At 51.3% G+C, this 24,770-nt stretch overlaps 1 protein-coding gene across 1 annotated transcript in view; it reads left to right on the top strand.

Moving 5' to 3' along the window:
• Window positions 1-24,770, top strand: part of EOGT (EGF domain specific O-linked N-acetylglucosamine transferase) — a 50,031-nt gene that overhangs the window by 13,828 nt on the left and 11,433 nt on the right. Inside the window, exons 7-13 of the mRNA XM_054708183.1 lie at window positions 1,851-1,957; window positions 5,164-5,267; window positions 12,889-12,981; window positions 13,330-13,401; window positions 13,544-13,630; window positions 14,284-14,352; window positions 23,256-23,317. Of these exons, the coding sequence (XP_054564158.1) occupies window positions 1,851-1,957; window positions 5,164-5,267; window positions 12,889-12,981; window positions 13,330-13,401; window positions 13,544-13,630; window positions 14,284-14,352; window positions 23,256-23,317 (594 nt within the window). The remainder of the gene's footprint in view (window positions 1-1,850; window positions 1,958-5,163; window positions 5,268-12,888; window positions 12,982-13,329; window positions 13,402-13,543; window positions 13,631-14,283; window positions 14,353-23,255; window positions 23,318-24,770) is intronic.

Here is a 24,770-nt window from a genome sequence, read left to right as displayed (position 1 = left end):
TATCAAAGCATTGCAATTACAGCCACGCACTCTCATGGTGAACCATGCCCAAGTCTAGAGAACAAAGGAGAAGAACCTTATTTTATAGAGAAAAGGGGAAGTTTAGAAGGGTTGTTGTAAACAAAGACCCCACTGGAGGAAACTGGGAGTTTGAATGCAGCAGCTTCTCATTGGCTGAGTTGTGGTTGTCTTTCACTGGTTGTGTGGGTTCCTAAGTGAAAAGAGTCTCCTTCTTACTGTTGCAGTCCTAGGGTAGTCATTTCCCTGTGGAGACTTTCTCCCTGTTTGGGGCCATTGACCATGAGTGGTAGGGTAGGAGAGCTCCCTCTACAGGCCCTCGGAACTCCAATGTAAGTGAGCCTTCTGTGAACCAATCTTCACATAAGTTTCAGCTTCTCTCTGGCTATTGCAGGGGGCGTCATTTCTTTGTCATGTGGGTCTCTTCCTAGTGCTACTCATAGCAGCCAGGTTCCCCAAGAGAGCATGTGGAGAGAGAGAGAGAGAGAGAGAGAGAGAGAGAGAGAGACACACACACACACACACACACACACACACACACACACACACACACACGGCATGCCCAGTCTCAGAAGTGACACCATCAGGCTGCCTCACTTTGTTCCTTAGGAGTGAATCACTAAGTCCCGCCCACACTCAAGGGAAGGGACTAATCACCACTTCTGGAAGGGAAAAGTTTCAAAGAATTGTGGACATATTTCTGAAACCACAATATTTCACCATTGTGTGTTTTAAAAGGATCTATTTGATACTTGTTTTACATCAGACGTGGTTTCAACGCTGAAGTGTTGTGAAGGTTAACACTAAAAGTCTCTTGTTCCCTGTGTGTGATTGCCTTCGTCTTTATGGGAGAGACCTGTGCCCTGTGGCTTCCAAAGAGGTTTCCAAGACAAAGACTTCCCTTTCTTCTGGGAAGCTTAGCTGTGTGCTGCTCTCCGAGACACCCGGTGATTCTTGGAATGCTGTCTTTCCAGGAATCCAAGAAGCCCATCCCCAGGAGCCTCAGGGTCAGGGTGACTGCCCAGCCTCCTCAGACTGCAGAAACCTTTGAATCTTCCCACCCTACTTGCCGGGATTCTTGTCCCAGCGTTATGAAGGGTTCAGCAATCTGGAGAAAGGAGATGATGCATAGATTAAGAAGGAGTCCAAAGACAAAAGATAATTTTGAAAGGCATTGGGGGTCAGGGGAGCTTCAGCTAAAGGAACTAAAGACTACCTGTTGATTCAGGACCCTGTGCTATTTATTAAAACAATTTGTCCTAGGCAAGGTGGAGACATACACTTCAAAGGGCAAGGTTTCAAAGGGTAGGGTACAGAAACATTGTCAGTTTGGGGAATAGCCTGCAGCTGTTCAGGTGTTTGGCCAACAGGAGGCAATAACATGCAGATTAAGATGCTCTGAGCTGTCTGGCAGTAGACAATCCTATTCAGGTTTGGGGGAAGTGCCATTTAGCTGTTCCAACAGATAATTACATTTTGTGACTCAGCCCTTGTTGAGCTCCCCAAGCTTCACCAACCTTTTGGTGAAACTTGTAATTATGACATGCTGGAATTGGTTCCTGGCACCTACTGGTAGATTATTTAGGCCATTCGCTGTGTAAATTTCTCTTTTGTCTGGAAGGTTATCAGTGCATGTCGCACTGAGATGTAAAATCAGTTTTGTTCCTGGTCTCAGTATTGAAATGGACAGCAAGTTATGTGAGCGTTGGGAAGCCTCCTAGGAGGCTGCTCTGGAGGTGAAGTCCCCCTGGTGGACAGAGCTTCAGTTACAGTGTCACAGGAGGAGATTCAGGAGAATCACTCTGAAAGCGTCTCCCTGTTCATGATTCCAGGTTCGCTGAGCTCCAGAGCTACACTCAGCTCAACTTCAGGCCAATAGAAGATGCTAAATGTGACATTGTGGTTGAGAAACCAGCCTACTTCATGAAATTGGATGCAGGTGAGAAGTTAATTTGTAATTTATTAGTTAACGAGGCTTTGTTCCTTTTAAATAAATTTTATTGATTGATTTTTAGAGAGAGAGTGAGAGAGACCGATTTGTTGTTCTTCTCTGTGCATTGGTTGGTTGATTCTTGTATGTGCCCTGCCCTGGGATTGAACCTGAAACCCTGGCTCACTGGGACGATCCTCTAACCAGCTGGCACCCAGCCAGGGCAGTGTTCCTTTTGGATACATTATGTGACTTCCGGTAACTTTTTGGGAAGCAGTGTGACTTTAAACAGTGGGTTTGCTTTCTGCTTTCTTCCCTGAAGCAGTGAACTGGCTGGGATTTCCCTTCATTCAGTACCTTTGGTATTTTAGAAGAAATCTGCACATTTGTATCCTGTGACTCAGTCAGAATTAAAAGGCGAGAGAAGAAGGTGTATGAATACCTTTGTAGCTGGATGTACCCAGCACCTTTCTCTAAGCACTTGACGTAGGTTGAGCTTCGTTGGGACGTTCCTCCAAGTAGAAGGCCTGTGTGCACTGTGGGCAGGAAAGGGTCCGTGACCTCTTCTGCAAACATTCTGACATCATTCCCGGGATGGAAGTGAACTTAAAATTCCTCTGGAAGTTGGGTTTGCAGTATATTCTTGGGAGAAGAGTTGGAATTACAGTGATTTTCCCATTTATGCGTAAACCTTCTAACTCTCAACTTGTAAGCACGCTTCGCTTTGTGAGCTGCTTGTCCTGCAGGGAGACGTGGTCGTGCTGCGCTCGCTTGCTGTGGGAGGTGAGGGTCACGCTGCCGTGCACATCACGCTCAAGAGCGCCGGCCTGCGGCGAAACAGAGCCTCTGTCCTGGCTGTTTCAGCATTACGATTTATTGATCGTATTTTTAATGTGTTCTGCTTTCTGACGTCATAATTCTCACATTACAAAGTATTAAGTTCAGGAATCAGGCAAATTTACATCTTTTTTAAATAAGAGCAAGTAGCCCTAACCAGTTTGGCTCAGTGGATAGAGCGACAGCCTGCGGACTGAAAGGTCCCAGGTTCGATTCCAGTTAAGGGCATGTACCTTGGTTGCGGGCACATCCCCAGTAGGAGGTGTGCAGGAGGCAGCTGATCGATGTTTCTCTCTCATTGATGTTTCTAAGTCTCTATCCCTCTCTCTTCCTCTCTGTAAAAAAAATCAATAAAATATATTTAAAAATAAATAAATAAGAGCAAGTAAAAATGCTATGTTTGATGTCCTGACTCATTTAAAAAATATGCTAATTAAAAGGGGCCAAGAGAACACTGATTTGCCTGTAAAAGGGTTGAATGTGTGCACTGATATACCTGTGCAATAGCGTATGTTGAGGGGGTGTAATCGGCCAGTTCTTTCCTATTCTACATTTTTCTTCTACCTTATGCTGTCTTCCAGTTTTTCTTTTTTTAAAAAATATTATGTTTTAATGAAGTTATTTTTTTCATTTGCTGATCCATTTATTTATTTATTTTCCTTTTTATTGAATTTATTGGGGTAACTGGTTAACAAAATCAGGTGCACAATGCTACATCACCTGCTCACTGTACTGTGTCCCCACCCCAAGTCACGTCTCCGTCCCAGTCTCCCTCTCATGGGCACTCTTCCCGGAGGCAGTGAGCATGCTGGGAGTAAGCAGGGCTCACGAGGGGGCACGTGTCTGAGGACGGAGCCTGTGATCGTCCCTAGCTTAGCACCCTCCTGGCCCCGTGCGCTGTTCTGTGTGCTGTGCTGCAGGCACATGCTGTGAACCTGCGGAGTGACGCACGAGACTTGCCGTGTGCCGGGGGCTGACCGGGGCAAAGGGCTGTGCTGGAATAGAATTTCCTTTTTCCTGTTTACTTGAAAATACACTCTTTGCCAACCTTTCTCTGGGTGAAAAAGGAGTCCCTCCAACATCCATCTAAATTACTCGTCTAAAAAGAACTGAGTATTGCCATGGCCCGTGTGGCTGAGTGGTTGGAGCATTGGCCTGCAGACTGAAGGGTCACAGGTTCAATTCCTGGTCAAGGGCGCACACGTCGGTTGCAGGTTCCCCAGCCCTGGTTGGGGTACGTGCAGCAGGCAGCCAATCAATGTCCCCCTCCCCCCTCTCTCTCTCTCTCTCTCTGTCTTTCTCCCCCCTCCTTCCACTCTCTAGAAATCAATGGAAAAAATATCCTTGGGTGAGGATTAAAAAAAAGAACTGATTTTTTAAAAACTCATTTTCTGGCACACAATGTAGTTATTCACTATGGGAATGAAGTCAGAATAGTTCATGATTTCTGCTTTTAAGAGCCACTGTTTTTCTTTCAATCAACATTTTCCTCCTTTAAAGTACATGTTTTAAATGCCAGTTCCTGGGATCTCATCCTGTGCAGAGTTGCACATTTCCAGGTTGAGTCCTGGGTCCTGTGCGCCGAGCTTGGGAGGGGCGTCCGAGGACCTGGGACTCTCGTTCCTCCCCACCCGTCTGACCCAGCCCGACCCAGCCAGTCGCCATGGTTTCACTGGGTGCCAGGCCCTGGCTGGGCAGTGGTGGGTGATTTCTCACAAAGCTGGGCCTCAGGGTAATGATTCCTGTTTCTAGTTGAGGGGCTCAGGGACTCAGGAACTTGCCTGAGAACGTGGCTCGTGAATGGCTGAGCCGGGATTCAGCCCAGTTCCTCTGATTCCAAAGTTCAGGCTCCTTCAATGAGAACACGATAAACAATAGTTGGCTAATATTTCCCCAAGGAGCAATGTTGTAAGTAGTGATTAAGTATGAAAAAAAGAGACAGGGATGAAAAAATACTCAAATGCTAATAGTTGTTGTCGTTTTCAATCCTATGATGAACAGGTGTAGCCTAGTTTATTTTTAAAAATAAACGATCCTAAAAATAAATTCATGGTCCTATAGTTCTACCCAATTCTGAGCTAAATAGACTTCTGTTATTTTCTCTCCTGGGAACTTAATGATTATTTGTTACTTAATTTATATGGGAAAATGCAGTCCTGATTTCTAAATAATCAATTTTAAAGTGAATTTTTGAATGCAGTCAGTGTAAATTGAGGATTATCTGAGTATAAACCATGTCATGTTTGGAAGAACTCTTTTTTTTCTCTCATTTATTTCAGCTAAAAGTCCATCAGGTGATAAATAGAAGGGGTGGAGTAAAATGGTCTATTCCTGTGTTCGTGGGGCTCGTTAACGCGGACTTCTCTTTCCGACGCCAGGTGTTAACATGTACCACCACTTCTGCGACTTCCTGAACCTGTACATCACGCAGCACGTGAACAACTCCTTCAGCACCGACGTGTACGTCGTGATGTGGGACACGGTGCGTAGGCTGCCTCGCTTCCGCTCTGGCCTTGCTCCTCAGCTCTGTGGCTCCGCCGTGGTGAATGGGACTTTGTAAGACACCACATTCAAATACACATGCACACACATACGTCCACAGGCGTGCAGGTGAGCGGGGTTGTGCCTGTGTGTGTACATGTACATGTGCAGATGGGCGGACACATAGGTAGGCTTACATTTCGTCTGGGCGCTTTAGAGGGAGGCAGTGGAAGAGTTCCCTCCCCGTGTGGGCAGGTGCGGCTCCCAAGACCAAAGACCGTCCTCGTGCTCCTGGGAGGCAGACAGGAGCCGCACTCCCTGAGCTCGGCGACCGCGCGGCCGGCGGGGAGCTGCCCCGCGTGCAGCTGTGCCGTGTGGATGAGCTCACTGCAGGGCGGCGCTAGGCGTGCACATCAGTACCACACCTGCGTTTTGCTTGTTTGTTTTTACTGCTGTCTTTTTTCTTTCTTCTCTCTCTTTTCCTGCCTTTACCCTATTCTTTCAATGCTGACCCCTCCACCTGCCAAGGTAACCCCCCAAGAGTTGCTCCCGTGCACCCAGCTGTGAAATGGGACAGTTGTAATCTCTACCCAAGTGTCAGTTTGAGAAGAAACCATGTGGTGTATGAACAGTCACAATGCCGACAGCTCCTGGGCTCCGCATGTTCCTCTGACAGGGACAGTGGTGAGGACACGTGGTTTGTTGCACACACAGGAGAGGCTGCCTAACCTGGGAAGTGGGAATACTCGCCGAGAAGTGACCTCAGGTTCGACTAAGCATTCCAACTCGCAGGACGCTGGTTGGCTCCCTCGTGGCGCGAGTCTGTTCAGACGATCTTGCAGGGGGACTCAGCTTGCTGGCAGGGCGCATCCGCCCCTTCTGGAAAGAGTCTCTCTAGCCGCCCACATAGCACAGCTCAGGTGCAAGGAGGCGCACCCCAGGGGCAGGCCTGGGTGCTCGGGTCCTACAGGACGTCCCTCGTGTGTCCTGGGACAGCTGCAATGGCAATGCCTCCGGCTCCCAGGGAGAGACGCCAGTTCCCGGAGTCATTACGCGGTTTCCCGGTGCAGGCGCAGTTGCCCGAGAAAGCATCTTTTAGATCATAAGCAATGCTAGCTCGAAGCACAGGTGACACGCACCAGAGGGCAGAGCAAGACAGCGGACTGGAGGTCCGGTTCTTGTGCAGAAGGGGAGATCTTTCTGCGAACATTGTTTCCCTGACAGGAAGCTCGTGGTCAAGCTACGTAGGAAGGTTTTCATTTTCCCCATTCCCGAGGGCCTTGTTTGCCCTGAAGTCTGATGGGAATCCTTCCCTAAGTCTTGGCCGTGACAGCTTCCTGGTTCTCTGAGTCCGGCTGTGACGGCGTCTCTGGTTCTCTGAGTCTGGCTGTGACGGTGTCTCTGGTTCTCTGAGTCCGGCTGTGACGGCGTCTCTGGTTCTCTGAGTCCGGCTGTGACGGCGTCTCTGGTTCTCTGAGTCCGGCTGTGACGTGTCTCTGGTTCTCTGAGTCCGGCTGTGACGTGTCTCTGGTTCTCTAAGTCTGGCTGTGACGTGTCCCTGGTTCTCTGAGTCTGGCTGTGACGGTGTCCCTGGTTCTCTGAGTCTGGCTGTGACGTGTCTCTGGTTCTCTGAGTCCGGCTGTGACGGCGTCCCTGGTTCTCTGAGTCTGGCTGTGACGGTGTCCCTGGTTCTCTGAGTCTGGCTGTGACGGTGTCCCTGGTTCTCTGAGTCTGGCTGTGACGTGTCTCTGGTTCTCTGAGTCCGGCTGTGACGGCGTCCCTGGTTCTCTGAGTCTGGCTGTGGGTTGTCCCTGGTTCTCTGAGTCTGGCTGTGGGTTGTCCCTGGTTGTCTGAGTCTGGCTGTGGGTTGTCCCTGGTTCTCTGTGTCTGGCTGTGACGGTGTCTCTGGTTCTCTGAGTCTGGCTGAGACGGTGTCCCTGGTTCTCTGTGTCTGGCTGTGACGGTATCTCTGGTTCTCTGAGTCCGGCTGAGACGGTGTCTCTGGTTCTCTGAGTCTGGCTGTGACGGTGTCTCTGGTTGTCTGAGTCTGGCTGTGGGTTGTCCCTGGTTGTCTGAGTCTGGCTGTGACGGTGTCTCTGGTTGTCTGAGTCTGGCTGTGGGTTGTCCCTGGTTGTCTGAGTCTGGCTGTGGGTTGTCCCTGGTTCTCTGAGTCTGGCTGTGACAGTGTCTCTGGTTGTCTGAGTCTGGCTGTGATGGCGTCTCTGGTTCTCTGAGTTTTGGCTGTGATGGCGTCTCTGGTTCTCTGAGTTTTGGCTGTGATGGCGTCTCTGGTTCTCTGAGTTTTGGCTGTGATGGCGTCTCTGGTTCTCTGAGTCTGGCTGTGACGGCGTCTCTGGTTCTCTGAGTTCGGGTGTGTCATGGGTTTACATTTTCCTTGTCCTCTAGTTTTGCTGCCACCGGTTTCACTTCTTGGAAATGTTTCTGTGAGCAAAGGGCACGCTGTCTCTTTCTTCCCCTCTTCCTGTGTGAGGGCTTCTGGGCTGCGATCGCCGGCCGTCGGCAGCCCTGAACGGTTACTCAGTGTGGTGGGGGTTTTAAACAAGGACACCTGGGGCTCTCCTGTCATGCTCACAGCCATCGGGGGAGCAGGCGAGCAGCTTATTTCACAGGAGAGAAGCCGACTCCGGGCAGCGGGCTGACCTCCGAGACACAGTCATGGGGGTGGAGTCAGGGATCCTGCGCCACCATCTGACCCAAATCTGCGCCTGAAGCCAGTGCTTTATCCTCCCCGCGGTCCCTGCAGAGTCGGGGACATGGATGGGAGGTTCTCCAGACACTGCACTTCCTTCCCAGGAGCTTCCTGGGCTCTTGCTGCGTGCTTGTCCCTGTCTTCCTCGCGGGCACCGAGCCCCGCGGGCTGGCTTCCCCCCTGAGCTGCTAGGGGAGCAGGCTGCTCAGCCACCCGATCCTCCCGGCACGTGTGTCAGGCAGAGGGGCTGGGGCTGTCGGGCAGGCAGGTGGGGGTGGCCCAGCAGGCAGACGCCCTCATTTCCCTCCCTCCTGGCGGCTCTCTGCATCCATTTCAAATCTGCCAGCTGGGGCAGAGAGGCCTTTGCCTGCTGCTCACCCTGATTCTCGGGCAGCCAGGTCTGCCGGCCGCTCCGGTAGGCATGGAGGCCCACCGAAGGCTGGAGGCTGCACGGGGACAGTGGCAAGGCCGCGTGGGGCCACTGCCGTCCTCTCTTGCTGGTTAGGCCTTGAAGGAAGCAGCACTGTGACGGGCCGGCTGTGACCCGGAGCCCTGACGGTGGACATGCTGCCTCAGCGCCGGTCCCGAGGGCCCCCACGAGCCGGTGCCCAGGGCAGGAGAGGGAAGGGGCCGGGCTGCAGGCCAGAGCTTGCTGACCTTTACGAACTGTTCCCCAAGCGGAGCCTGTGACGCCTTCCCTCTCGCCTTTGCAGAACTCAGGCCCGTGGCTTCCTGGTGGGATGGGGAAGGCCACTGACCTCCGGAGACACACTGGGGGACACTCTGCAGAGCCCCTGGCAGAGCAGGGCTGTTCTTAACGGGAGGAGTAAGACAGGCTCTCCTTATTTCCTTGTGCTGAGAGGTACTACAGCTTCATTATTTTTAAAAAAATATATATTTTATTGATTTTTTACAGAGAGGAAGAGAGAGGGAGAGAGAGATAGAAATGTCAATGAAAGAGAATCATCGATCAGCTGCCTCCTGCATGCCCCCTACTGGGGATGTGCCTGCAACCAAGGTACATGGCCCTTGACCGGAATCGAACCTGGGACCTTTCAGTCTGCAGGCTGTCGCTCTATCCACTGAGCCAAACCGGTTAGGGCACTTCATTATTTTTAATTACGCAAGTAACACCTGGTTATAATGAGTCCCGACCACCAGAAGCATGTAATGGCACCGGAAGTTCTTCCTCTTCTCCATTTCCCTTAAAGGTAACTGAGTTAACACATGCGCATGCCTTGTACGACTTTTTTTGAATAAATGTAAATATATCCTGATGGAAAGTATGCCCTCACTCACGTTATTCCCTGGTGTCATGGCACGCACACCTGTCCCTGTGCGGACGTGACAGGCTCTCATTTTCATTGTATGAGGTGGGGTGCATGCCTCAGCACATGCCCTTACCTCTGTCACGTGCCGTCCTTTCCAACCCTTCACTATTTACTGAAGTGCAGCAGTGAACATCCTTCCCACGTCCATGGATCTTACCTTCCTCCCAGCATTGCTGTAGGACAGAGTCCTACAGGTAGAAATTCTAAGTCGTGAGTTATGTGCATGTTTAAATAAATTTGAGACGTACACAGTAGGAAGTGGTATGTTATTTCTAGGAATATCCAAATATTCTTCAGTATGAGACTAGACAGAAGTCCCTCCTTCATCCGTCGCAGATAATTTGAATTTGAGGTGCCGAGAACCAATTCCAGCATGTAATAATTACAAGAGTTCCGTCAAAAGGTTGATGGGACTTGGGAGGCTCAACAAGGGTGAGCCACATATGTAGTTTACCTGTGGGAAATGGCTAAGGCACTTCCCCAAACTGGAATGGGATTGTTAGCTGCCAGACAGCTCAGGGCATTTTATTGCCTCCTGTTGGCCAAACACCTGAACAGCTGTAGGCTATTCCCCAAACTGATAATGTTTCTGTATATCCTTTGATACTGTACCCTTTGAAGTGTATATCTCCACCTTACCTTAGGACAAATTGTGTTTAATAAAAGCACGGGTCCTTGGTCAAGGGAGAGTCTTCTAGCTCCTTCAGCTGAAGCTCCTCTGACCCCCAATGCCTTTCAAAACTACCTTTCGTCCATGGAATCTTTAATCATCTACGTGCAGCCCCTTTCTCCAGAATGCTGAACCCTTTGTAAGGCTGGGAAAAGAACCCCGGCATTGAGGGATGTGGAAAAGAAGCTTCTAGGGGTGGTTATTCTGAATATTAACTGATTTCCTTGAAGAGAGGTTATTCAGGAGTACTGTATTATATTATTAAATTTTCCTTTCAAAGTATCATATTTTATCTGAAATATTTATCTCAAGAAATTGTCTAGTCACGCCTTTTAATTGCCCTTTATTTATTACTAGAGGCCCGGTGCACGAAATTCGTGCACTCAGGGGGGTGTCCCCTCAGCCCAGCCTGCGCCCTCTCGCAGTCTGGGAGCCCTCGGGAGATGTCCAACTGATGGCTTAGGCCCTGGAGTGGGCCTAAGCTGGCAGTCGGGCATCTTTAGTGCTGCTGCGGAGGCGGGAGAGGCTCCCGCCACCACCGCTGCGCTTGTCAGCCAGCCGTGAGCCCAGCTTCTGGCTGAGCAGCACTTCCCCTGTGGTAGCGCACTGACCACCAGGGGGCAGCTCCTGCATTGAGTGTCTTCCCCCTGGTGGTCAGTGTGCATCATAGCAACCGGTTGTTCAGCAGTTTGGTCAGTTTGCATATTAGCATTTTATTATATACCATTGAGCCAGAACTGGGATATTTCACTTTTTGTGGTGTCGAGAAGGGCCTTTCTTAGACTGGCATTGGAGAGACATTGAAGGAAGGAATATATATTTTTTTATCACCACATTTAACAGTTCTCAATATTTTTGTTGTTAATCCTCATCTGATGATATTTTTCCATTGATTTTTTTTTTTTTTTAGAGAGAGTGGAAGGGCGGGGGGAGACAGAGAGAGAGAGAGAGCAATATCGATATGAGAGAGATATTGATTGGTTGCCTCCCTGCAACCCAGGTACGTGCCTTTGACAGGGAATTGAATCCAAAACCCTTTGGTGTGCTGGTCAATGCTCTAACCACTGTGAATACCAGCCAAGGCAACAGTTCTCAATAATTTTGAAATACCTCTAAAATGTGCAACATAAAGATAAAATGTCATAATCTGAAAAAAGTGCTATAAAGATAAAAAGCCATGAACATAATATATAACCAACTGAGACTTCGATATTTCTTATTTCTATTGGTTGATTTTCAATCTAAGTTATACAATTTAAAAATAAATTAATCTGCCTCCTTTAGCTGATGGAACATGTAATTAATTTCTATTTTTAAAAATCTAATGCATTTGGTAAATGGACTGGAAAGTACCAGTTTCTACATGTTCACAGGCTGTGAACATGGAGTCTGGAACCAAGCAGATTGGGTTCACCCCAGCTCTGCAAATACCAGCTCTACAATTTAGGCAAATTGTGTCTCAGTTTCCTCATCTGTGAAAAGGGGGTAATGATATTACATAGCTCATTAAGTTTGTGGGCTGGTTTAATGTGTTAATAATGTCAAATGCTTAGAACAGTGCCTGGGACATAGGAACATGCAAGATGCTATTATTATTTCTCTTATTATTAACTAGGGGCCCGGTGCATGAAATTCGTGCATGGGGGGGTGGGTCCCTCAGCCCGACCTGCACCCTCTCCAATCTGGGAGCCCTCAGGGAGCCCTCTCCAATTCGGGAGTGTCTGTCTTTGCAATCATATGAGCAAATTGTCTGAGACCCCAACCCAGTTTGGATTGGTGCTCACAGAATAATAGAGGTCTTTTTTTTTTCTTTGCTCCATTGGTGAAGATTTCCTAGAAGTTGCAGGATATCTTCCCTTTAATTTTTCCTCAACACTCTGACTTTACTTATGTCTCTCACCTTTGCTTTCCCTCTATCCCCTACCCGCAATAGTAACTTGCTCCAGGCTCACTTTGCTCTAGTGTCTAGGAGATCCCGCAACATGTCTGCCACCAGAACTACGATTCCCAGAATTCCTGGTGCTCCCTACGCTCTTGATTTCCACTTCCGATCCAGGAGCTGCAGAAACCAAAAGGACTGTGAACTCCAGCCGCCCCCAGGCCGGGCTGACAGGACCAGACACTCCAGTGGCATCCCCAGGACCCTGGCCGCTTCACGCCGGCATGCGTGTGCGCTGGCCACAGGCTCGGAGTGGGTGGGGTTCCGGGGATGCCCGCTGTGTCGCCCTGGCAACGCGGCGGGTGGGCAGGCATCCAACCCTGCTCCTGGCCGCTCGGTGCCTGCGCGTGTGCGTGCTGCCTACAGGCCCACCATTTTTTTGTCGGGTTAATTTGCATACTTGCTCCTGATTGGCAGTGGGTGTCGCGGAAGTACGGTCAATTTACATACTTGTTTATTAGTAGTATAGATGTTAATGGGACGTAATCATATTACTCATTAGTCAATGGGTAGATCATTTCAGAGTTACACACATTATGTTTTTAATGTTAAAACTTTTTAAAGTATTTTTCTTGCTCTGAAATTTATTTCCAAAGATATTTACCCAAATGGTTTTGTTCACTGAGCATATCAGAGTGTGTGCAGACGGTGGTGTTTTGTGGTGTGTACGTGTACCGTGGATAGAAAACGCACAGGAAAAAAGCCCACAGCAGCTGACGTTGCAGACATGCAAATACAAAGGGTTGGGGTAGAGAAACAAACCGCTCTGAGGAGACTGAGGCTGAAATTGTGGTGATTTGTTTTGATGACAGCACATCAAATGAGGCTCACGGTGGACGCCGGTTTTCTTACCTGGACTTTGCTTAGGATTGTTCCTTCTTCACACTGAGGCCAGTGCTGGTGTGTTTTACGTTCTTGGAGAGCCACATTGGACGGTTTTATTGCCCTGACTTATTTTGTTTCCTCTTTCAGAGCTCCTATGGCTATGGGGACCTCTTCTCTGACACGTGGAAGGCATTTACAGATTATGACGTGATTCATCTGAAAACCTATGACTCCAAAAGGGTACTGGAACCCGCTGAATGTCTGTAATGCTTGTCATTGCCGATGACGCGCTCATCACACATAGACTGAATATGGGTTTCTGGTCGCTGTCACCATCGATCTCTTACTGTTTAGTTTCCTTTTTGGTAACTGGAATCCTCATTGTTAAACTCTGTAGCTTTTAAAAACATTTTTTCATAGCTTTTCCAAGAACACAAATTTCACTTGAATGAAATAGTTTGCTATTCAAAAATATTTTAATGTAAAACAGAGGTTAGTTAAAATTTATTTTCTGTAATCGTGAGTGCTGTTTTGGTGTGAAGGGTACAAATTGCCTCTTCTTACCTTTTAAAATGTCTTTATTGTTAGGTGTGTTTTAAAGAAGCGATTTTTTCACTGCTGCCCCGGATGAGATACGGGCTCTTCTATAATACCCCTCTGGTAAGAATGTTATCTGTTGCAAACATTCATATTTATAAAACTTATTCTTGATCTATTTAAGGTAACATTTGCATACAACTTGATATCCTTTGAAATAGTAACAGAAATATTCACTGTAATATGAACCATTCTTTTATTTTAGATTTCTGGCTGCCACAGTACCGGGCTCTTCCGGGCGTTTTCCCAGCATGTGCTACACAGACTGAACATCACACAGGAGGGACCCAAGGTAATGGATCCACAGCAGGTTCTAGAATAATGCCGCTTCGCTCAATGCCGTTCTTGTCCCGTGGATGAGATGCCGTAGGAACTTCATTGGCCTGTGGGACCATTGTTTCATTAGGTGTCATTTTGCTTAAAGATGATAAGTGAGGACTTACTGCGTTTTGGGTTCTGGGGTGCGCTTCACTTTTACCCTGGATAAAAAGCCAATACCACCTTGGCAGAAAAAGAAGTACTCAGAAGACAAGGTTTTCTGTGTTAATTTCTGAGCCTGAGTGTTAGAAGTCAGATGTCTACAATTTATGAAAGATAAACTAGGGAGAGTGGAAGAGTGTGCTGTCTATTCTTTCTCTTCCTTTTGCCGTATTTCCCCATACAGCCCAAATCCCCACCTGAGCCACACAGCCTCTGCTAAAAAATATACCCACCCTTCCAGACAGAAGTGTAATGAGCTGGTTTGTCTTCTGTGGCCAAAGTCGATGCATTTTTTATTCCCCGAGAAAATAGTGAAGGAATTGGGCTTAAATTTTTTTTAAAAAGTTCCATAAATATATCCTTATTGCGTTTCATCTCTTTGTGAAAATCACATTTTAGGTTTAGGTGTTCACTCACCTGTCCAGGCATAGACAGCTTTATTTTGCCTTTGCCTTCTGATTACAGGATGGAAAAATTAGAGTTACCATTCTTGCACGGAGCACAGAGTACCGGAAAATACTCAACCAACATGAGGTGAGTTTGTGGCATGCATTTTTAACGTCACCATATTGAACTTAACTTCCTCTAACTGGTGTGTTTTATTTTTCACATTGCATTAAATGTTTGATGGAATTTATTAGCCTTTAGAAAGTTTGATGGCTATGCCCAGTTCATTTATTGGACTTTTACTGAAAGGCATCAAACCACTTGTTAGAGTCCCAAACTCATTTCAGCTGCATCAACTCATGGATTGTGTTTCACCTCGCCTGCGGCCACCAGGCCTGCAGCAGCATGGCTGGGGATGTACTCACAACAGTGAGATTTACTCCCCAAAAATGCACTGAGCACCTGCCATGTGCTGGGTCCTGGTTCTGGGTCAGGTGAGAAACAGGGTAGGACCAGGTTACAACCACCCCCGCCCCCCCACTTCCTATTGTTCATTCCTCAGTCTTGTGGGATCTGGGGGGTGACTGCTCTAGCCACTTCCTGCCAAGAGGGGCAGTGAGTCAGGAAGAGTGCTAGAAAGCACAGGAAATATGCGTAGAATACTTGAATGCTGGGACTGTGCAAGCAAATACCGCAGGAAAGGAAAACATTGTTTAAACTCATCCAATAGCACGTTAAGGTGGGTCACTTAGGTTTCCACAGGCCTGGTCCGGATCCTGGCCAGAGCAGTCCTCTTCGAGATGCCTGTCTTCTCTTCTTGGCCAGGTGGGTCTGTCGTCCTGTTTCTTTTGAAAAAGAACTAACTAGAGGGACTTCACAGGGTCCCTTCCATTTAGGTTGAGAGCCAGATAAAGTAGCACCTGGAGACTGCACATATTTTATAGTGTCGAATATTTTTACAATTGAAAGGTTCAGAGTGGGCCGGGGTCATGCACCCATGACATGAGGCCATAATGTATCAAAAGAAGCTTTCAGGCACCTGGGTGCAGGTGGGCTGAGTCCGACAAAGCAGAGACTGAAGGGGGAGGCAGGGTTTTATTCACTCTGCAGGCTGCAAACACTTCTGCTGACATACAGAGCTTGACTGACGTGTCCTGTCCTTGCCTCCTCCTGGCGCCAGATGTCCATTGGCTACCTGGGCTATGCCGTGCCCAAGGTTGCAAGCTTTCTGCAAGATACCTGCTAAGCACAATAAGTTTTCTCTGTCCTGTTTTATTCTCTTTAACCCTTTCAACAATATGCTTAAGGAAGCTCCATACGGCCTCAACTGGAGCTTGCTCTAGGGCAGTGGTCAGCAAACTATGGCTCGTGAGCCACGGTTTGCCACTCTGTTGACTAATGAGTTTGCCGACCACTGCTCTAGGGTAACTGATAAGACCTCATCCCAAGTTAAGTTGTTTCATGACAGTCATCTTTTCAGTCCTGCCTTAGACTGAGTGCTCCGTGGAGCCTGTAATTCCGAGGGCCTTGAACCTTTCCTGTCTTTCCCGTCTTTCCGGGTGGGAGCACCATCCAGCAACACTGGTGTTTCCCGTTAGTCTCTGGACTGTCCCATTCAAAGGCACACAGGCCCTGGGACTCAGGACTCGGGGGGATGTGGTAAAAGGCATCTTCTAAGTCTAGAACTGTAAGCAGCGAAGGCCTCAGACGAGGTGGTAGCACAGTAAAAGGATCTGGCGCCACCAGATGCATGTCCTCTGCAGTGTGATGGCTCTCAAATCGCGTACAAAGCAATCCTCTCCGTCCCGGGCTCCTGCCGCGGCCGCGAGTGTTCCATGGGGATTGACAGGGCCGCGTTCACTGGCACTGAGACAGGTGGCCTCTGAGGCTGAGGGCTCTCCGAAGGGTGTCGCCTCACGTTTGGATTTGAGTGCCTGGATGACGTTGTGCTCTTCAGCGTGGGCTCTTGCTGGCCGCGGTCTGCCCAGACACCGCTGTCACCTTTTGTAGGTTTATTCAGGGGTTTCTGGCTCAAGGTTGTCTTAGGATTGTAACAACACCTTGGAGGGCGTGGGCTTGATCTGGGAGGACTTTTTTGTTGTTGTTGTTTATTTTTAATTTCTTTATTGATTAAGGTGTCACATATTTGTCCTCATCCTCCCATTCCCATCCCCCACCCCTCCTCACAGATGCCCCCACCCCCCTGTTGTCCTTAACCATTGGTTAGGCTTGTCTGCATGCACACAAGTCCTTTGGTTGATCTCTCCCCCCTACCCCCACCCTCCCCTCCCCTCCCTCTGAGGCCCGACAGTCCGATCGATGCCTCCTTGTTTCTGGGTCTGTTCTTGTTTATCAGTCTATGTTGTTCATCATTTCCCCTAGATGAGTGAGATTATGTGTTACTAGAGATATACTTATAAGAACCGAATGTGAGACGAGCAATAATAGTTATGCTGACAGGCAAATGAATCAGTCTGTAGTGAGTTTCTTTCTGGACCAACAGTTCTTTTGAGATGCAATTTTAATGTTCACCAGTTCCTTATGTGTATATGTCGGCACTGACTTTTCAGCTCTGGGTGGTGGACAAATGGTGGTAATGCAGGTCCGACTCCCTCTGGTTTGGTCACGCCCGGACGCAGGGGCGCGGCTTCACCTGGACTCAGGTGTGCGTGGCCTCACCCAGACCTGGGACCCAGCATCACCCGGGCCCCGGGGCGCGTGGCCTCACCCGGACCCAGGTGTGCGCGGCCTCACCCGGTCCCGGGATCCAGCCTCACCCGGACCCAGGGACGCACGGTCTCACCCGGACCCGGGATCCAGCCTCACCCGGACCCAGGGGCGCACGGTCTCACCCGGACCCGGGACCCAGCCTTACCCGGATCCAGGGGCACACGGCCTCACCCGGACCCGGGATCCAGCTACACCCGGACCCAGGGGCGCATGGCCTCATCCGGATCCAGGGGCACGTGGCCTCACCTGGACCCAGGGGCGCGGCCTCACCCGGACCCAGGACCCAGCCTCACCCGGATCCAGGGGCGCACGGCCTCACCCGGATCCGGGATCCAGCTACACCCGGACCCAGGGGCACGTGGCCTCACCTGGACCCAGGGGCGCGTGGCCTCTCCCGGACCCAGGGGCGCGGCCTCACCCGGACCCGGAACCCAGCCTCACCCGGATCCAGGGGTGCACGGCCTCACCCGGACCCCGGACCCAGCCTCACCCGGATCCAGGGCCGCACAGCCTCACCCGGACTCGGGATCCAGCTACACCCAGACCCAGGGTCGCGTGGCCTCTCCCGGACCCAGGGGCGTGGCCTCACCTGGACCCGGGACCCAGCCTCACCTGGATCCAGGGGCGCATGGCCTCACCCGGACCCGGGACCCAGCCTCACCCGGATCCAGGGGCGCACGGCCTCACCCGGACCCAGGATCCAGCTACACCCGGACCCAGGGGTGCGTGGCCTCTCCTGGACCCAGCGGTGCGGCCTCACCTGGACCCGGGACCCAGCTTCACCCAGATCCAGGGGCGCACGGCCTCACCCGGACCCGGGATCCAGCTACACCCGGACCCAGGGGCGCGTGGCCTCACCCGGACCCAGGGGCGCATGGCCTCTTCCGGACCCAGGGGCGTGGCCTCACCCGGACCCGGGACCCAGCCTCACCCAGATCCAGGGGCGCATGGCCTCACCCGGACCTGGGACCCAGCCTCACCCGGATCCAGGGGCGCACGGCCTCACCCGGACCCGGGATCCAGCTTCACCCGGACCTAGGGGTGCGTGGCCTCACCCGGACCCCGGGGCGTGTGGCCTCTCTCGGACCCAAGGGCGCACGGCCTCACCCGGACCCGGGACCCAGCCTCACCCGGATCCAAGGGCTCACGGCCTCACCCGGACCCGGGACCCAGCCTCACCCGGACCCAGAGGCGCGTCGCCTCACCCGGACCCAGGGGCACGTGGCCTCCCCCGGACCCAGGGGTGCGGCCCCAGATCTGGGAGGACTTTGATGTTGACGTTTTCTGGTGAGAGTGTCACTTGGGCATTTAGTTTTGTTAGTGGGTCTCATCCTAACAGGGAATAGGGCATTCAGGTGCACACAGAGGCTGTGTCGTAAAGGTTTCCCGAGGTGACGTGAGTGCCTGGAGGAAGGGCCTGGGGGTCTCCCCCCGGCTGTGGTAGCCATGGTTTTAGCGGGGAGCGGCCTTGTCTGGTATTTAGGACAGAACATGTAGCCGCAGAGTCTACTGAAAAGCCTGCGCGTCTCCGTCCCACAGCAGCTGTCCCCCAGGGCTCCTTGTGGGACATCCAGCTGATAGGTCTCGGGGCCGCCCAGGGCCTGTCACGCCTGGTCGTTACCCTCTTGTTTCACGTGTATGTTGCTGCCGCCCTGACGGGGCAGCCCTCGCAGTCGGGGCTCCAGGCCTGGCCCTCGGGTGTTAGCCGGCTCCAGCCAGCGCCTGGCTGGGCCTGAGGGATGCTGGCGGGTGCCGAGCTGAGCAGCTTGCTGTCTCATGTCAGCCTGTGAGCGCAAACACCCCGTCCGGGACGGGGACGGGGCTCCTGTGGCCCTTTAAAGCCCCAGTGCCAGGCGTCCACTTCTGCGGGGCCCGGAGGGCGTGCCTCGGGGACCGGGTGCTGTGGACCTTCTCGCCCTCCCGCGTCTGCGTGGAGCTCGGGTGCCCGGGCCGGCCGTGGCAGCAGTGAGCCAGGCAGGGCACAGGGCCAGGGGCCGAGGCGGTGCCCAGCCCGCGCTGGCCGAGCGCGCTGCCTGCTGTGGTGTCCGCCTGGCTCCCCACTGCACCTTCCTGTGGACACTCAATGGCCTGAGACGTGCCTCCACTGAGATTTGAACATACATACAATAACACTAATGCTTCAAGATAGCAACTAGAATTATTTCATTTGGCAAATCTTCCCATGTAATTTTAGTATATTAAGTAGGCCAAATTAGTTTAAAATTTCTCCTTTATAGGGAGAGAGAACAAATGTTTGAGGCATTATAGGGGAATAACCCAAAGCCATTTCCAGGTTAAAAAAAGCCTCCTTTTAAAACCTGGGCCCTGGGAATATTGTCAAACATACTTGACCAAAAAGATCGTATATCACTGTGACACAATATTAAATTACCCGTTTGCCCACAGTGACAATAAAAGACCTCAGACATATCGGTAGCTTAGGTTAAGGGTTAGCATCTCACTTCCAAGGTGATTCATGTGGGGCTCCCGTGTCTGAAGGACTGCAGAGCTTCGGGCTGAGTGAGGTGCTTCTCAGTGGGGAATGGGGACATGCGCGCACACACACAGACACAGACACATACAGTCACAGACACACAGACACAGATACATACAGTCACATACAGACACGCATACAGTCACAGACACAGACAGACACAGACACACAGATACAGTGACACAGATAGATACACACAGACACACAGTCACACACAGAGACAAACATACAACCACACACACAGACACATATACAGTCACACAGACACATAGTCACACACAAAGACACAGACACAGATAGATACACAGAGTCACAGACACACATATACAGACACGGACATACACACATACACACAGTGACACAGATAGATACACACAGATACACAGAGTCACACAGACACACACATAGACACATAGTCACACACAAAGACACAGTCACATACAAACAGTCACACACAGACACACAAAGTCATAGACACACAGATATAGACACACAGACATACACATAGACACACACACACAGAAACACACACATACACACACACACACACACTCTCTGCTGCCCACCCAGGACCAGCACCCATGAAGTCCATGAAGTGGGAGGCTGCCCTGGGGTGGCCACGCCCGTGTTCGCTCAGGGTGGGGATGGAGCCACGGCTGCTGCGGGCGCCTCGCTCGCCCTCAGGGTCGGCTGGAGGTGGCGTGCAGAGCCTCACCCCCACAGACGCTGGCGCAGACACGTGCAGTGCAGGGTGGAGGCTCTTGTGGAGGAAGGCCCGCAGGGCTGGGGACACAGCCCCCCAAAGCCCCCAGGGCGGGGCTCTGACCCACAGGCCTGACAGGCGTTAGACAACCAGGGGCACCGCTGCTGCTTTTCCTGAAGTGACACTAGAAAGTAGCACGGAGGAGGTGAGCGTGCGGGCAGACAGCCTCCAGCGCCACCTCCCCAAGTCTAGGGCCTCAGGCAGGCGGCCCCAGGCCACAGTCCCTTCCTGCTGCCCGAATGGTCACCGAGCGGGGCCGCCGCCCGAATGGTCACCGAGCGGGGCCGCCGCCTGAATGGTCACCGAGCGGGGCCGCCGCCCGAATGGACACCGAGCGGGGCCGCCGCCCGAATGGTCACCGAGCGGGGCCGCCGCCCGAATGGACACCGAGCGGGGCCGCCGCCCGAATGGTCACCGAGCAGGGCCGTCACCTGAATGGTCACCGAGCGGGGCCGTCGCCCGAATGGTCACTGAGCGGGGCTGTCACCCGAATGGACACCGAGCGGGGCTGTCACCTGAATGGACACCGAGCGGGGCTGTCACCTGAATGGACACCGAACGGGGCCGCCGCCCACACAGAAGCCCATGCTATGACGTCGGCTGTGGAGGAAATGGAGGCTTTTTGGCTCATCTTCGGGCGAGGAGGTGGGAGGCAAGGCTCAAGTCTGAGTCCCTGACCCAGGCCCAGTGGGGTGTCAGCACCGATTCTTCCTGGAAAATGGACTTTTGCTTCTGAGAAAGGTTCCCGAGTTCAGGTTCCGGGCATGTGGGCCCTTGGAACGGTGCCGTGGGGGCTGTGCAGGGTTCACGCGTGTTCCTGGGGAGCGGCCTACCCCAGGCTTAAACTTGGGATCTGGGACTTGTTAGACCTGGGTGTGGTCCTGCAGGGCGGAGCCTCCGGGGCATCATGTACAGGCACACAGAGCAGTCAGGCTCCGGGGAGGAGTGGATGCAGATCGAGACCTGCACCCACGCTGAGAAGTGCCAGCACAATGTAAGGGCATAGTCAGCGAGGCTTCTATAACCATCGATGCTGTGCATCTGTGTGTCACAGGCACAGGACACAGGTACGGGCATAGGACACAGGACACAGATATGGGGCACAGGACACAGGGCACAGGCACAGGGTACAGGACACAGGACACAGATATGGGGCACAGGACACAGATATGGGGCACAGGACACAGGATGCAGGACACAGGGCACAGGCACAGGACACAGGACACAGATACGGGGCACAGGACACAGGACACAGATATGGGCACAGGACACAGGGTACAGGACACAGATACGGGGCACAGGACACAGGGCACAGATACGGGGCATAGAACACAGGACACAGATACGGGCACAGGACACAGGGTACAGGACACAGATACGGGCACAGGACACAGGATGCAGGACACAGGGCACAGGCACAGGGCACAGATACTGGGCACAGGACACAGGACACAGATACGGATACAGGACACAGGGTACAGGGCACAGGACACAGATACAGGGCACAGGACACAGGACATAGATACGGGACATAGGACACAGGATGCAGGACACAGGGCACAGGCATAGGGCACAGATACAGGGCATAGGACACAGGGCACAGAACACAGGCACAGGGTACAGGCATAGGACACAGGGTACAGGCACAGGACACAGGACACAGGGTATAGGCACAGGCACAGGGTACAGGCACAGGACACAGGGTATAGGCATAGGACACGGTACAGGCACAAGGTACAGGACAGGCACAGGGTATAGGCACAGAACACAGGACACAGACACACGACAAAGGATACAGATACGGAGCACAGGACATAGGATGCAGGACACAGGACACAGGGCACAGGCACAGGGCACAGATACGGGCCCAGGACACAGGGTACAGAACACAGGCACAGGCACAGGGTACAGGCATAGGACACAGGGTATAGGTATAGGACACGGTACAGGACACAGGGCACAGGCACAGGGCACAGGACACAGATACAGGGCACAGACACAGGGCATAGGACACAGGCGCAGACATTTGTGAAGAGCTGGGAGTCACAGTGTTGGATTAAGGTGGCCTAATTCTCAGGGACATAGAAAACCCTGGCTTTGATTTTACCAATAGGCTAATTTGCTTTTTTACTTTCTGTTTGCTAAAAGAACAACTGTTTTTCTGTGTAGAAGTATTAGAAATGTTTTTCTGCCAAGAATTCAGTATTTCCAGAGGATGAGGTCCAAAGCACTAATGGTTTGTTTAAATGAGAAAACGGATAGAAAGAAAATTCATAACATAATGTCTGGAACCAGCTAAGGGCCCAGGAACTATAGGCTGAAACTTGAGGGAAAAACTAGCAAATGGTAGTAGTAAGAGCTGGCACGCAGCCAGACTCCCTCCGAGCACTTTGACCTGAGCGGGTCCGCGCAGCCTCAGAACCAGCCACTGCAGAACTCAGGGAGGTCATGTGTCCAGGGGCGCAGTCCACACAGGAACTCAGTGAAGGTTAGAACAATGGACCTGAGGTATTTAGTACCTGAAAAATATCTTATACTAGAGGCCCGGTGCACGAAATTCATACACTTGGGGGGGCGGAGGGGTGGGGCTCCCTCAGCCCAGCATGTGCCCTCTTGCAGTCCGGGAGCACTTGGGGGATGTCCGACTGACGGCAGGGAGCGGGTCTACGCCAGCAGTCGGACATGCCTCTTGCAGTCCAGGACCCTTTGCTCCTTACCGCCCGCCTGCTCGCTACTCCTTACCACTTGGCTCGCTGCTCCTTAGCGCTGCCTCGGAGGTGGAAGAGGCTGCCACCGCCACTGTGCTTGCCAGCCGTGAGCCCGGCTTCTGGCTGAGCAGACCTCCCCCTGTGGGAGTGCACTGACCACCAGAGGGCAGCTCCTGCATTGAGCATCTGCCCCCTGGTGGTCAGTGTGAGTCACAGTGACCAGTCGTTCCAGCGTTCGGTCGATTTGCATATTAGCCTTTTATTATATAGGATGAAAAAGAAGAAATTGAGGACTCAAATACAAGTAAAACTGGAGAAGGAAAAGAAATTTCACATGTTTCTGTTGCTTTCGCAGCTCGTGAATGCACTGAAAACGGTCTCCACATTTGAAGTCCGGATTGTCGATTACAAATATAAGTAAGTGATCAGCACCCTGGGAAGAGCTGGTATCTCTGTGCGTCACGGGGGAGAGAAGGGTTTCGGACTGGAGTGCTGGCCCTCTAGGCTGGAAGGGGCAGCAGAGGCCAGCAGTGAGTGAAGTGGGCAGGTGAGGACGGGCACAGGGCGAGTGCTTCCTCATGTTGCTATCCAACCATCTCATTTTTCTCTTTCTTTTTAAAAATGTTTTTTGTTGAAAGTATTACATAGGCTCCTTTTATCCCCCCATTAACCTCTCCCAGCCTGCCCCCGCCCCCCGCCCAAGGCCCTCACCACCCCACTGTCTGTGTCCACGGGTTATGAATATATGCCAACAAGTTCATGGGTTGAGCTCTTTCCACCCACTGACCCCACCTTCCCTCTGATGTTCAACAGTCTGTTCATGCTTCTGTGTCTCTGGGTCTGTCTTTTTAAAATATATTTTTATTGATTTCAGAGAGAAAAGGAGAGGGAGAAAGAGATAGAAACATCACTGATGAGAGAAAATCATTGATTGGCTGCCTCCTGCACACCCCCTACTGGGGATCGAGCCAGCAACCCAGGCATGTGCCCTTGACCAGAATCGAACCTGGGACCCTTCAGTTTGCAGGCCGATGCTCTATCCACTGAGCCAGACCAGCCAGGGCACTGGGTCTATTTTTGTTCATCAGTTTATTTGGCTCATTAGATTCCACATATGAGTGAGATAATGTGATATTTATCTTTCTCTGCCTGGCTTATTTCGCTTAGCATAATGCTCTCCGTATCCATCCATGCTGTGGTAAATGGTAAGAGTTCTTTTTTACAGCAGCGTAGTATTCCATTGTGTAGATGTACCACCGTTTTTTAATCCACTCATCTACCGATGGGCACTTAGGCTGTTTCCAGATCTTAGCTATTGTAAATTGTGCTGTTATGAACATAGGGGTGCATATGTCCTTTTTGATTGGGGTTTCTGCTTTCTTGGGATATAGTCCTAGAAGTGGGGTTACTGGGTCAAATGGGAGTTCCATTTTTAATTTTTTGCGGAAACTTCATACTGTTCTCCACAGTGGCTGCACCAGTCTGCTTCCCACCAGCAGTGCACGAGGGTTCCTTTTTCTCCACATCCTTGCCAGCACTTGTCGTTTGTTGATTTGTTGATGATAGCCATTCTGACAGGTGTGAGATGGCAACTCATTGTCGTTTAGATTTGCATCTATCAGATGTTTAGTGACTTTAAGCATGTTTTCATATGTCTCTTGGCCTTCTGTATGTCCACTTGTGAAAAGTGTCTATTTAGGTCCTTTGCCCATTTTTTGATTGGATTGTTTGATTGGATTGTTTATCTTCCCTTTGTTAAGTTGTATGAGTTCCCTATAAATTTTGGAGTTAAACCCTTATCTGAGATAACATTGGCAAATACGTTCTCCCATGCAGTGGGCTCTCTCATTGTTTTTTTTTATTTTTATAT

The sequence above is a fragment of the Eptesicus fuscus genome, chromosome 18 (assembly GCF_027574615.1).
Source record: "Eptesicus fuscus isolate TK198812 chromosome 18, DD_ASM_mEF_20220401, whole genome shotgun sequence".
In the NCBI taxonomy this organism is placed as follows: domain Eukaryota; kingdom Metazoa; phylum Chordata; class Mammalia; order Chiroptera; family Vespertilionidae; genus Eptesicus; species Eptesicus fuscus.
This window is presented reverse-complemented; position numbering and strand designations above follow the sequence as displayed.